Source organism: Biomphalaria glabrata, chromosome 6 (genome assembly GCF_947242115.1).
Source record: "Biomphalaria glabrata chromosome 6, xgBioGlab47.1, whole genome shotgun sequence".
NCBI lineage: Eukaryota > Metazoa > Mollusca > Gastropoda > Planorbidae > Biomphalaria > Biomphalaria glabrata.
In genome coordinates, this window is record NC_074716.1 from 36,884,054 (window position 1) to 36,899,311 (window position 15,258).

General features: G+C 34.4%; 1 protein-coding gene across 12 annotated transcripts in view; it reads right to left on the reverse strand.

Moving 5' to 3' along the window:
* LOC106059943 (disintegrin and metalloproteinase domain-containing protein 10-like) overlaps window positions 1–15,258 on the reverse strand; it is a 149,841-nt gene continuing 134,583 nt past the window's right edge. For 10 of the 12 annotated variants that reach the window (XM_056033727.1, XM_056033733.1, XM_056033731.1 and 7 more), the window contains one exon: window positions 1–4,252. In XM_056033727.1, coding sequence (XP_055889702.1) covers window positions 4,046–4,252 — 207 coding nt within the window. In that variant the 3' untranslated portion in view covers window positions 1–4,045. Of the gene's footprint in view, window positions 4,253–8,346; window positions 9,476–10,246; window positions 10,353–15,258 lie in introns of those variants that run through there. The other 2 variants (XM_056033734.1, XM_056033735.1) reach the window with 2 other exon arrangements.

Here is a 15,258-nt window from a genome sequence, read left to right on the forward strand (position 1 = left end):
TTTACATGTATGTATTTTATTGAGTCGAAATGAATGATTGCATAGATTCATAACACTTTAAAATTCTTATAGGCACAATATTCAACAAAAACCTTTCCAGAAAAAAATTCAGCCACTTTGTAAAAATCTGCTTATTAGATTAAAGAATATGTATTTAATTCATTTACTAAAAAAAATTCTCTACCAAGTCAAATTATTTTTTTAAAGTTGTTATGTGTCAATACTCAAGGCGAATCTGAGATTAGGAGAAAAGTCCTGATACAAGTAAAACATTTCAACTAAAAATACTTTCAAATAGGTGTAGGCCTACTCATTTGTAAAAAAAAATAACTATTCATAAAATGTGCAAAACATACATACTATACTAATAATATTCGACTTAGGCTACTTACTTAAATGCATGATATAGTAATTAGCAAAAACATTAGAGTTTTAAGTAAAAACACCATTGGTAAAAAAAATCCAATAACTGAAATGTAAATATACACTTGAAAATATATTTTGGCTACACAAATATTTTATACTTAACAAATTTAGTTGTAGAAAACTATTGGTCACAAATATTCAATAACAGACTTATTAAACAGGTCTAATTAAAAAAAAAATCTTTCAAAGGGAAGTTTTTTAAAAGCACTAATAACTCAAAAACTACCTTTGTACCAATTTATGGGGCAATGGCAGCTAAAAAATAATGACACCCCCCCCCCTTCCCAAAAGAAAAATTAAAAAATCCATCAATCTTAACTATGCATTGTAATGTTTCTTGACTAGTAAAAAGAATAATTTTTTTAAATCCCAAAATTTTAAAACATTTTTAAAATCTAGCTTTTAGATTAAATAGAATTATTTATGACACTTGCAAGGTTAAAATCTAGAGCAGGGGTGTGCATATTATGGCCCACTGGCAACATGTGGCCTGCAAATCCCTACAGAAATCAGGTATGCCTATACAGTACATACATTAAAAAATGAAAATATTTAAAAAATAATCTATATAAATTATTGAAACAGACTCATTATAAAAAGTTTCAAGAAAACAATTATTCTTATTGGCTTTACTTCAATACACTCAGTCTAAGAAACAATATCTGGCCAGTATTTATTCAATGCTATGAAGAACTGTGTTGAGTATGCTTGGAACAAGATGGTAACTGTAACAAATGATAGAGCTCGATCTTTGACTGAGAAAAACTAGTTTTTTTAAATAAAGAATATACCAGCCATAAACTCTAAACAGGAAATTTTGCACAAAGCTGCATAAAATATCAACATAATGGAGACTGGTACATCTCAGTGATCAAACTTATCAGAGTTAGGGGTCTTCACCACAGGCAGTTCTGAAAAGTACTTGAAATTTAGAAACAAAGTAATCTGATGTATCCACTGACTTAGTATTGGCAAGGTAATGAGAAGAATATAAAATCTCAAGAAAGAAATTTTTATGTTACTTGAAGGACATTGGCTATGACTTTGTTACTAATATTTCTAATGAAGAGTGGAAGACAAGACTTCATGTTTTTTTTATCATAAATATTACAATGGGGTGGGTGTTAGCATATGAAATGTAAGTGCATGTTAAATCTTTTCAAAAACAGGTTTTGTCATTTTCCTTTGCAGAAAGGTGAAACTATTTCTAGTGAAATAATTAAAAGACTTATTTAGATTCCTTAATTGTGGAAGTTTTCAATACCATCAGCTCACCATTTAGCTAGAGGCTAATTTAGCTCCAGAGGACATAACTGCAAGCAAATTATGACCTGAAAGACAAGTTCCTGTCAGTAGTTTTGCATGAGTTTTATGGTTGCCAGAAGCTGTATTTCCACACTTCAAATATTACGCAATTGTGTACACAGTTAAATACTTCACAGTAAGTATAGCTGTATACTTGTGGTGAAATGTTGTGATGTAAAAAGACAATAGTAATTTGTTTTTTAATAAAAAAATTGGTTTCAGACATAGCTAACTCTTGTTGTATATCTCAAATGAGAGTGGGGGAAAAAAAGAAAAGTGAATAAAAAAGAAAAGTAAAAATATGAATTAAAAGATATTATACATTTACACAGTTAGCTAGCATATTTTTCAAAGTTGTAAATATATATATATATATATTTTTTTTTTTTAATGCGGCCCTTCATACAAAAAGGTTGCCCACCCCTGATCTAGAGCCTATCTTTTTAACAATAATTTACTTTTTGAAGAAAAGTTTACTTTTTTCCTCAACAGTTATAATATCAGGACTGAAATACATAGAACTTTACAATAAATTAATTGAAGATTTAAACAAAACCATAAAACAGTAAATTTTAAATGTATTTTGCTTTTTACAATTCTATTTAAAAAAAAAATAACTGAAGAAAAATCTAGCCACATTGTCAAGAGTTAAGGTAGCAAAGGGAGGTTAAATGTGGAAAAAATATCTAAATTAAATTATCTAAATTTTAGAGCAAACAATTTAAAATTTTATCTAAAATGCACACACAATCATTAATGTAATTTAAAAGCAAAGTTTAGGTTTGTCTATATTATAAGTATAAACTAGTTTACAAACTGTTTAGGGCTTCATAGTAGTGTTGAAGACACTGTGAAATAGCGATTTTACTGAAAGGTTCTCAAAAGTTCTCATGGGATGAATTGTCCACACTTTAAAAGGAATTAAAATTGGCTTCATATCAGTTCACAATGTACCAAATGCATTTATCAACACAGTGTTAGGTCTGACACAGGGATTGTCAGAAGAACATGTAGTCTTATTGTAGGAAATTGTATTGTATAAAGTCTTATTGTAGGAAATTCAGAAACATTTTTCTATCTTATGTATAAATAAAATGATATGCTTTGCAATCTGATACAACACTGGGCTCAAGAAACATTTTAAAATTTTGCATTATAATTTAAAGTGGAATGTAGGACTCAAATCACACATAATCCATCAGAATGAACATAATTAATATAACATAATATTATGATTTAGCATATATTTACAAACCTGGAAGCTGTATTGATAAAATGAGCATGTAATGATCATAGTTCAACAACTACTGTAGGGACAATTAACACCCATTTGATACATTTCATGACAAAATTACTAACTACTTTGAAGCTCTTATTACAATCCTTGGAAACACACAAAAGGTTTAAAGTACTATTGTTGAAATCTTTTATCAATTCATGTTTCTCCTCAAAAGAAAAAAAAAATTACAGATAATGGGAAATTCTAACCAAAGTGTGACTCAATTCTTGAAACATTTTCCCAGTCAACACATATAGCTTGCAAGTCTTTTTCTATGTTGCCATCTATGTGATGATGGATAATTCTTGCAGTTAGAGTTTTCAGTTGTAAGCAACTGGAATGTTTGAGTTCTTTTTTTTAATACACCTAACTTATCTTTTATTATGTCATGTTTTGATATGACCTGTATTTTAATATTTATGGTCAGAGTAAATGACACATAAAGTTTTATGTATTTTTGATGGCATATATATTTTGATGGAACATATTTTCATCTGACTCTATGTCACACTAACAGAAAGTATAAAACTTAAATTTAGGTACAATAATGTTTCAAGAATAAATTGTCAGCAATACATTGAATAATTTTTTTGTTCATGATGAAAGCCACTAATAGTTTTTATTTTAAAATAAAGAACTGGTATAGTAGTGATAATTTGGGATGGTTGGGTGCCTTCAAACAAATACAACATAACTGAGAAGTCATCACAGAGCTTTTTTAATTCTTCTTTTTATAGATATCGCATAACATACACTAGTAAAGTAAAATTGTTTTTTTTACAAAGTTAAACTAACCAAATAATGTCAATAGGATTTAAATAAAAAACAAACAACAGAATGGTTTTCATGGGAAAACTTTAAGACACAAAATTTAGACAAGTTTATTGTATTTTAATTACCACTGCATAGAATGTTTTTAACTTGCATATTTTAGAATTTCATGTCAAATTAAGATTTAATATTCTTTGATACATTTGCTTCAATACAAAAAAAAAAGTTTATGGAACACTACATTTAATTTTAGACTTGTTATTATCAATATTTTCTAGGAGCTGATACTCTGTCAAACTGTGAGTGTCCCCCTCTGTAGTTTGAAGGTCCTTGGAAAGCTTGATTATCATAGCCGTTGCTTCCTCTATAGTCATCTGGTGTGTCATATACATTAGATGGATGAGATGAAGCTCCTCTGGATGAGGCAGGCTTTGTATACATGGGAAGGTCTGTAGTGTAGACTGTAGATCTCTGCCGACAGACAAATACATTTAGTTGTTTCATACATTGCAGTTTCTTTTTACCTTAAACTTAAATTTAGGTACCGGTACAATAAAGTTTCAAGAATAAATTGTCAGCAATCCATTGAATAATTTTTTTGTTTATGATGAAAGCCACTAATAGTTTTTATTTTAAAATAAAGAACTGGTATAGTAGTGATAATTTGGTATGGGTGGGTGCTTTCAAACAAATACAACCTAACTGAGAAGTCATCACAGAGCTTTTTTGTTGTTTCAATTCATTTAATCATTCACAACTCATTTACCTTCTAAAGGTAAAAATAAAATATTATTACTCTTGTGGACATATAACAAAACATTACCATTGATAGCAATAAAAATATATATCACAGTTTCACTCAAACATTACACGTGAAATTGACATTAAAATTTGACAAGTTATTGTGTCTGTTTGCTTTTGAGAAATAGATAAATATAACATGGTGAAATATAAAGAAGGTTTAACATAGATAGGCTTTGATGAGGACTTGAAACTGACATACAATTTAGGTTTTACTAGTTTAATTACTATTTCTGAAGCTATCTAAATGTAATGTATTTATGTTGTCCTGTAAATTGTTATTTAAATTAGGGTCTTTGACGGAAGCTTCAGGCTTCAACATGTGTTAACCCTAATATATAATTGTTATTGAAAGCAAATGTGTAAAAAATGTGGACAGTCTCTAGGCAGGTCACAACAACAAAAAACCTGGGTGATGCTGTGTGTGTGACTTGCTAGGTGATGTGGGTGGTCTGAGTTCTTGTCAGAGCTTATCTATTTGTTGTCATCTTCTTTTGTCAATAACTATTGTATCCTAAAGCTGCAATTACATGCCATCTTTATTCATCATTTGTTTCAGCTTTAGGCTGCATTTTTAGTTCATTGGTTTTACTTTGATATGAATTAATTATCAGATTCTTGCAAGCTGAACTATGTTTTGACTCAAAACATTATTCAAAAACAAAATAAAACAAAAAACAGCAACATAATTTTCTTTTTAGAACATGTAAAAAATGAGTTTACATAAAATATTATTTATATAAACTACTATAAGCATGTAGAATAGTGATTTTTTAAAAAGAGTATCTGGCTAGCATTGGTAGGTTAAAATTGATTATCCTAGCATTGGTGGGTTAAGAATGGTAAGTTAGCATTGGTAGGTTATGATTGAAGGACTAATATTCATCAACATTGCAGGGGTGCGTGACAGTTCACATAACCAACTCCCACCACTCTTCCTGTTCCGCAGCTGTTCTCATCAAGATATAGGCTGGCCCATTGTTTTATGCTGTCCAACCAGCTTTTCTTTGGACAACCCTTTCTTATGTACCTTATTCATGACTGAACCAGCTCAGCTTTCATCTGTTCACAGTACTGAGAAGGTTTTTTTTTAAGAGCCAGAGACTTGTAAAGTAAAAACTCATTTGTTTTCTTTTCCTGGTATCTGACATCCAGCAGCTTTCTGTAGCATTTACTCTCAAAGGTTAGAATTCTTTTTTTCAGCCTTAGTGTTCAACTTTCAAAACCATATAAGAGTAAAGAAAACACTACCAAATAATGCAGTTTCAATTTTACTTGGAAGATGATGTTGCTATTGCAGATTTTACACAATTTACTCATAATGGAGGGTGCCAGGCTCAAAGGGACTTTTAATCTCTTTTATTAATTATCTATCTTGAATATATGTTGAACTCTAAGCTGCCTGGTTGTGTGGTTTGCGCGCAGGATGGTCATTCTGCCATCTTGATGGTCCTGGGTTCATACACTGTCCACTGTAAGCATGTAAAACATTAAACAAATGAGTCTTGACAAGTTGCTCCAATAGTGACGTAAAAGAATGTCTGGGTCTTAACTGTAATTGGGACAAGGTGGGGTTGGTCATTCTCAACCATCCACAGAGCTCTCCAAATGTAACTATTTTGCAGTAGAAAGCTTAAAGTGGACTGTGCCCTGGGTATGCCCTTTGGAATTCACATCCTGGATCTAGGGTCCCTTCACGCTATCAAATTCACCAGTTCAAGAAAAAACTTCATGAAGGGTTTACATCCTATAGTAGAGACATAGACCATAGTCTGTGTGACAAGTCAAAAACTCGCTGTCAGAGTCACTCAAATTTATCACAGCATTAATTATTATTTTTCATTATTTGTTTATTTTATTTTTAATTATTTGTCCATCCTACCCCTAAATCATTCACCCGCACCACCTTTTCCGCTCCAGGCTAGACTTAGATGACCACCTTGGAGATAGCTAAGGCGCGTCCTTTCATTTATCTGCCCTTGATCGGGGAAAGGTAAACACACGATCTCTTTTGTCTTGCCCGCCGGATGTCTGAAGGACGGTCGCGGTTGACACCACCTTGGTTTGAATGCAAGCTAATCCTTCTCCCCCCCCTTCTCTCACGTCTCTCTTTGATCTAAGAGATTACCCTGGTCAACACACCGCGTGATATTCCAAGGTGCGGCTCCCACCTCGAGTCAAATCCACCCACGTGTAAGATAAATCTTAGCCTAGGGCATTTCCTGTGTCCGCCCGCACTTTCAGGCTTATATAAAGTAAACCAACTCAAATCAAACTCTCTTTCATTCTCATTCGAGCTGAGCTATTGAGTCTGGACTACTTCATACATTCTCACTCCTAGAGGAATACTTGGTGGTAAGCCGAACTTAATCACAAGTTCCATCTTAATTACTTTTGTGCTATTTCCATTGGATATTATCACGTGTATTTTGCTTAGTTCATTTATAATTAATTAGTGCATTGTGTATTTCTCACTGGCGTAAGTAGAGAACATAAACATGTCCTATGTATGTATTTATTTAGTATTGCATTAATCTATTAATGCTACGTTGCTCAATTGATCGTTGATGCAACCGTGTATATATTTGTACACCTTATTTTATTTCCTTTATCTCGGTTGGTCGCCTTGATAATTTTACTAGCGCACAGATACTGCGTCTAGTAAAGATATATGAATTATCCCCCCTTCTGTGATGAATTATCTCCCCTGTATTGAATTATCTCCCCTTTACTCATTTTACTCTAGTGAGAGTTGCGCCGCTTGAACGGACACCCTCTCCATTCAAGCGCGCTCCATTGTTCTCGACCCACGGTCATATGTAAACAAATCGTCTGGGTCGCTGACCACCGCCCATTCCCCCCCCCCCCCTTCTCTTTCTCTATCCACCTGTGTTGTTTATTTGAGATTAGTATTTCCCCTTCTATGTACATTCTTGTATTATTATTTCCCCTTTTATGTACATTTCTATATTGCTACTATCTGCCATCTATTCTCCAAATCCCATTTGTCATCATCTCCCCATTGTGCTCTAAAGCAATTTCACCAATCTGACGAATGCACCTCAGTCGAGGGCATCGATAAGGTGCATGAGAGACATGTCCTAACTTGTCTTAATTTATCCGCAGCCTCCCTCAGGTGTCTGCCTATTTATTTGCCATTTGCTGTTCAGTGTCTACTCGACGCCACTCAACTACTGCCTATGTGCTTAGTGCTATTCAGCACTGCACTTGCCTACTGAGATCTACTCAACTCTACCACTTGGCGCTATCGGCATTGCCCGCCTATTCGACAGCCCACCTGTCAAGCTATTAGGTGCGACGTCACTATAGATTCAGATCTGTGTGAGACGTCATAGCTACGCCAACCCTCTGCAACTCACTGGACTTATCCTGTCAACTACGCTGCCCACGGCAGATCAGCTCTGCCCGCATTAACCTTGTGCCCACGGTAGCCGGCCACCCGCCCTACTGTGCCCACTACAGATATTAGATTTTGGGGATTGAGACTCCACAAGAACTATATCACCGGCGTCCCTCTATCCGCTAGAGCGCCACCTCCAGCTGCAGAACCTCAAGCCAGGACACAGCCAGCTGCGACATCAACAGGACAACCAGCTAAGTCAGAGGACAAAGTGACATACTCTTATTAGGTGCAAGAGTGATGACTAAACATAGAATATACTAGAGATAGATGCAAACCCTCCCCCTTTTTATCCTTATATGTATATTTATGTAAATAAATGTTCTTTATTTTAACTTTTGTATCTATCTTTCATTGCTTCGTCTCGTTGCGTGTCTGCTCCCGATTCATATGCTGATAGGTTGGTGTGTGATAGCTTTAAAAATAATCATCCCCTAGACATTAAACGCGCCAAACACACATCACATTTCCCCACCTGTCACAGTCTGGAGTAGTGCAATCAGACCTCCGTCAAAAAGCACCTGTGTTTAGGTTTAGTTTTTAATTTTTAGCACTTTGGCACAATTTAGGCCATGTTGTGCCCATAATCCTTCAAGGGTCATTTCCCTTATCTAGGTCAAGTGTTAAGAGTTACACAACTAATGTATTAAAAAAATAAGGTCCACTCACATCTCAAATAGTAAAATTTTTTAATAATCTAATAAAAATCTGTTTAAGTATGTATAACTCAAATTTTTAGTAATCAACACCACCTCCCGGATTAAGCCCAGTATTTTCCCAGGATCTACATAATCAAACAGTGTTTTGAGGTCTGTTTTAAAATATTTCCCTGTAATATCCTGGTATCTGGGGCAATCAAGGAGGATATGTTCTATGGTGAGATAAAGAGTCACAGTACTCACATAGTGGGGGAGTGTGTGATGTAGGTGTGACCCATCCTAAATCTGGACATGGTTGTGCTTCCATGCAGTGTCAGACACTTAGATGTGGACTGCACCTGACATCTGCCACAATCTGTCTTAGCTTGTTGTGGGTCTCAGCCTCCCTGTCACTCTTGGTAGTTGGCAGCAGAGGCTATACTCTGTCTCAGGTCCTAGCAGGGAATTGGGGTTCCTGACACCGCTTCATTTAGGGCTCTCTTTGCTTCTCTGAGAAGGGGGGGGGGAAATCACTATCATTAGTCTTAGTGAAATGCAAGTTAAAAGGCTATTATTATTCTTGGTCATTTCCAAGTCCTGATACCCACACAGGGGAAGAAGTATTGCCTCAAAGTGGAGTTTTCCTTCTAGATGAAACACTAAACCCTATTCTCTTTAAATGCCCCTTCCTAATCCACCTTAGGGAGATCCTACTACCACTACAGACCAACATAACCAACACTCTGTACAGCAGTGCTGAACAGCTGAAGAGAACAGCACACAATTTTTCTTTGGCCCAGTCTGCAAAAGCGCTCACAGCTAAGCAGCCAAAATCTGGTTAGAAGAAAAACATATGAGTAAACTTCTTCTATTACTTGGTGGCTAACTGAATGCAATATCTACACCTCAAGCTAGTATTTTTCTTTTTTTTTAGCATTAATTTCCAAGCCAACTGCTCTAGCTACAACATGTAGTTTGGAAGTGACATCTGGTCTGCATTTTCTTCTATGAGGTCTAAATCATCTGCAAAGCTGAGATTGAAATCGGCTAATTGTGTATGCTTCTGGAGTTTCCATCATGAAATATAGATGACTTAAAACTTTCTCAGCTTTAGTTGGTCAGAAGTAAGAGGTTTGATAACATTGATAATGTTCTTATCTATGTTGAACTCCCTCATCACTTGTGGTATGTCATCATGCAAAGCTGGTCAAAAGCATTTTGAAGTATTGGTTGGTAATTATTGGTGAAGTAGCATTTGTGAATTAGGGTTGGAAGTGGATCATTTTTGTTTTAGAAATCCAAAAGTAAATGATTTTATTAAAAGTCATAAGCTTTTATTTTAAATAGTTTTTATAAGAATTAATATTTTTTATGCATTCTAATTGTAATTTCATTTTTTTATGCATGCAAACACATACTTGTTCAAATGAGAATATGATTTTAATTTTAGTGAGTGTCTGTGTATCGTTTTGGGATACCATCACCCATTTTTTGTACATTATAAACAAGACCAAGAAACAAAAATGTAAAAATTACATTAGAGAATATAATTGATAAAATGTGTTCTGGGAAGAGGTAGACAAAGCATGCTTGATGGTACAGTACCTGTCCATGTAGGTATATTAGAAAGCTACCTATTGGAAACAGAGCTTTCATTATCCAGGCCAAATGAATGGGAACCATATGGCCTGCCAAAACTGCCATAATTAGTCTGACATAAAGGAAGTTTACTGATGTTAGTAATACAATTGTAAACAAAAGATAACTGATGATTGATATTCATATATAGTATTGTAATAAAAAAAGGTCAAAACAAATGTATGCAAATTTAGAGTTACAGTTTATTATTTTGCAAGACAAGCAAAATCTATTTTAAAATTGTATACCTTGTACAGCAGGCATGTCAAACTCATTAATTAAGGTGTATGGGCAAAATAAAAAACTTACTATGACCTGAAGGGCTGCAGCCAAAAATCAGTTGAAAAACATAGCCTACTAGTTTTATGTAAATTAGAAACAATAAAGTAGAATACAATAATGAATTGAATACCTGTACCTTAGTTAGCTAAATTTGTAGTACCCTTCTTTTCATTAAAAATTACTATGATTACGCATTATTTTCATTGTCTTGATGCTTGACATCTTTTCTGAGATACAAGTTTCTTAATGTCAGGTTGAAGTTTGTTTGCCACTGACACTTTCAAGAATTAAAGACAATAGATACCTCCAATTACAGCAACAGAGTAGAAGCAAGCTAACTCTTTATATTTAGTTTGCTAGCATACATTTTAAAGACATTTTTTTGGATTCAGTACCCTTCTATTTTTTTTTTTTCATCTTTATGTCCCCCTTTTATGCCTAGCACCCTCTACCGCCTACTATTGTGCCACCTCTTTGGATCTCAGCACTCCCCAATTTCATGAAATCAGCCCCTTTGAAGACCACAGCTGTATAGTAATTCCAAGATGGCTGCCGCAATCTATGATTGTTTTTGTCTCTGTCTTTATTTTGTTTGTTCTCTTAAAGACTGAGGTGCCCACTTCATAACACGTAATTGTAATATGCAACTGCCAATATCGGCAATTCGTTAGGTCCATCTAGTTGTAAATATTGTTTTATACAAACTGTCGTTGTCGATCGTCTTTAACTAAAACTCTGTTCACACATATTGTATTTGCCATTCACCTTCTACGTCACGTTCTCTGAGTCTCGACCTAGATCTAGCTGTAATAGGATCTAGTATGACAATTATCTTACCTAAGAATACAGTATTTGATAAAAGGATACCTAACATCACCATCAAGATAGTAAAAAAAGATGCTTTTCTAGAGCTAAGAAGCTAAATAGGGAGAGAACAAACTGTAATAATAAATGACTCTCAATCAACACCAATAACAGTAAAGTCAAGTGTACCTCAAGGAACAGTCTTAGGTTCACTACTATTTTTAATTTACATAAATGATTTACCAAATTGCATTAGTTCAGCAATAAAAGTCAGATTATTTACAGACGATTGTATAATATAAAGAACAATAAAAACAACGATTGCATAATATAAAGAACAATAAAAACAAAACAAGATACACAAATTTTACAAAGACAATTAGATGAATTACAGAAATGGGAATCAAATTGGAGCATGTCTTTCCACACAGAAAAATGTCAGTTATTAAGAGTAACAAAAAACTAAAACAAATTAATTCCACTTATCTTATTCATGGTAAACCAATAAAAACGCAAAATACCTAGGAGTTATAATAAATGAAAAACTATCATGGAATCCCCATATTGATGAAACTATAAAAAAATCAAACAAAGCATTAGGGTTTATTAGAAGAAATTTCTATAAATCAAATAAGAACATAAAACTAATATGTTATTTAACCTTGGTTAGGCCCTCAAAATATGCATCCTCTGTTTGGGACCCCTCAACTCAAGAAAACATTAAGAAACTGGAACAGACACCACACAATTGAGCAGTGAAATTCATTACAAACGAATATTCACATTTGACTAGAGTAAAATCACTAAATTTAGAAAGCCTTCAGGACAGAAGACTCAAAAGTAAAGTAGCAATTATACATAAAGCACTGAACCATAATCTTCAAATACAAAAATGTTTTTAATAAAATACTCAGAAAGACACAAAGATAAAGGCGCATTCCTCATCCCATATGCTATGACAAATTTGTACAAATACTCCTTCTTCCCTAGTGCTATTCGTTCAGGAACAAAAGTCAGATTATTCGCAGATGATTGCATAATATATAGAACAATAAAAACAACACAGACATTTTACAAAGACAATTAGATGAATTACAGAAATGGGAATCAAATTGGAGCATGTCTTTCCACACAGAAAAATGTCAGTTATTAAGAGTAACAAAAAACTAAAACAAATTAATTCCACTTATCTTATTCATGGTAAACCAATAAAAACGCAAAATACCTAGGAGTTATAATAAATGAAAAACTATCATGGAATCCCCATATTGATGAAACTATAAAAAAATCAAACAAAGCATTAGGGTTTATTAGAAGAAATTTCTATAAATCAAATAAGAACATAAAACTAATATGTTATTTAACCTTGGTTAGGCCCTCAAAATATGCATCCTCTGTTTGGGACCCCTCAACTCAAGAAAACATTAAGAAACTGGAACAGACACCACACAATTGAGCAGTGAAATTCATTACAAACGAATATTCACATTTGACTAGAGTAAAATCACTAAATTTAGAAAGCCTTCAGGACAGAAGACTCAAAAGTAAAGTAGCAATTATACATAAAGCACTGAACCATAATCTTCAAATACAAAAATGTTTTTAATAAAATACTCAGAAAGACACAAAGATAAAGGCGCATTCCTCATCCCATATGCTATGACAAATTTGTACAAATACTCCTTCTTCCCTAGTGCTATTCGTTCAGGAACAAAAGTCAGATTATTCGCAGATGATTGCATAATATATAGAACAATAAAAACAACACAGACATTTTACAAAGACAATTAGATGAATTACAGAAATGGGAATCAAATTGGAGCATGTCTTTCCACACAGAAAAATGTCAGTTATTAAGAGTAACAAAAAAGCTAAAACAAATTAATTCCACTTATCTTATTCATGGTAAACCAATAACACAGACTAAAAACGCAAAATACCTGTCATGGAATCCCCATATTCATGAAACTATCAAAAAATAAAATAAAGCATTAGGGTTTATTAAAAGAAATTTCTATAAATCAAATAAGAACATAAAACTAAAATGTTATTTAACCTTGGTTAGGCCAATAATAGAATATGCATCCTCTGTTTGGGACCCCTCAACTCAAGAAAACATTAAGAAACTGGAACAGACACCACACAATAGAGCAGTGAAATTCATAACAAACGAATATTCACATTTGACTAGAGTAACACCTTTAGTAACACCTTTAGAAAATCACTAAATTTGGAAAGCCTTCAGGATAGAAGACAAAAGTAAAGTAGCAATTATACATAAGACACTAAACCATAATCTTCAAATACAAAAACAAAAATTAATAAAATACTCAGAAAGACACAAAGATAAAGGTACATTACTCGTTCCATATGCTAGGACGAATTCGTACAAATACCCCTTCTTCACGAGTGCTACTAAAGCATGGAATGGGTTGCCTGAGCCAGCCAAGAAAGCCAGTGACTTGGCAGAACTTAGGTCATTGGTTAATATGCATGACTAAATACATGACATGTAGGACGTAGGCCTAATTATCTTCTTTTTTGAAGTAATGTCTGTATTATAAAAGATAAGATAAGAAGACTCCGCTTTATATTTGCATCAGCAAAATCTAGATCTATGTCTAGATCTAGTTGATCTAAAATATTTTAAATCTTCACGCGTCAGCGCGCAGAAAAAAGGATAAATCTCGTAAATCTAATAAGTATAGTCCATTTCTAGGCATTGACGCACTGATCATCTATCTATCTATCTAAATTTGATTAGCTAATTTTTAATTTGATTTGATTTTTTGATTTGAGGCACATCGGCATAATTTAGGCCATGTCGTGCCTGCAGTCCCTTAAGGACTACTCTCTCTCTAAACAACAAGGGCCAGATTCTATACAGTCATATAATTAAAATCAAGGTCTATTCACAGTTAAAATAGTAAAGGTAGTAAAAATTTAAATATTTGGTAAAAATCTAATGTAAATAGTGCATGTTCACAAATTCAGAAATCAGATCTTCGTAGATAGCCCCACTTCCCGAATAAAGCCCAGTACCTTCCCAGTGTCGACATTATTAAATAGTGTTTTTAGATTAGTGTCTCTAAAATATTTCGCCCTGACATCCTGGTATCTGGGGCAATCAACGAGGATATGTTCCACGGTGAGGCGAGAGTCACAGTACTCGCAAAGTGGGGGCTCCTCTCTCTTCAGTACAAAAGAGTGCGTGATGTAGGTGTGGCCAATCCTAAGTCTGGACATGGTTGTGCTACCACGCCTTGTCAGACCCTTAGATGTGGGCCGCCACCTGACATCCGCCACAATCTGCCTGAGTTTACTGTGAGTCTCAGCCTCCCATCGGTTCTGCCACTCTCGATAGGTGGCAGAGGCAATACTTTGTCTCAGGTCCGAGTAGGGAATTTGGGTTCCTGACACCGCATGATTTAGGGCTCTCTTTGCTTCTCTGTCTGCGGCTTCGTTTCCCTCAATGCCAACGTGGGAGGGGACCCAGATGAAGGTGACATCCCTACGGTCGGCTGTTATTTGGTCCAACAGCTTCAGGCTCTTATGTACCAATGGGATGTCAGTCTTCATCCGCTCCAAAGCTTGCAATGCAGATTTGGAGTCGGAGCAGATTATAAATTTACTCCTTTCTGATGCTTTTACGGCCATAAGTGCAAGCAATATTGCGTGCAATTCGGCCGTAAAGATGAAGCAGCCATCGGGGAGTCTACGGGAGATTGTTTTGTTCCGAAAGGAGCAGGCACACGCGACCTTTCCCTCCATTTTGGATCCGTCTGTGTAGATGGTGCCACAATCTCCGTAGCTCTCCTGCAGTTCCCTAAAGTGGACTTGTAGTATGCTTGGGTCTGTATTTTCTTTTTTGAAATTAAGGAGGGATAAATTTA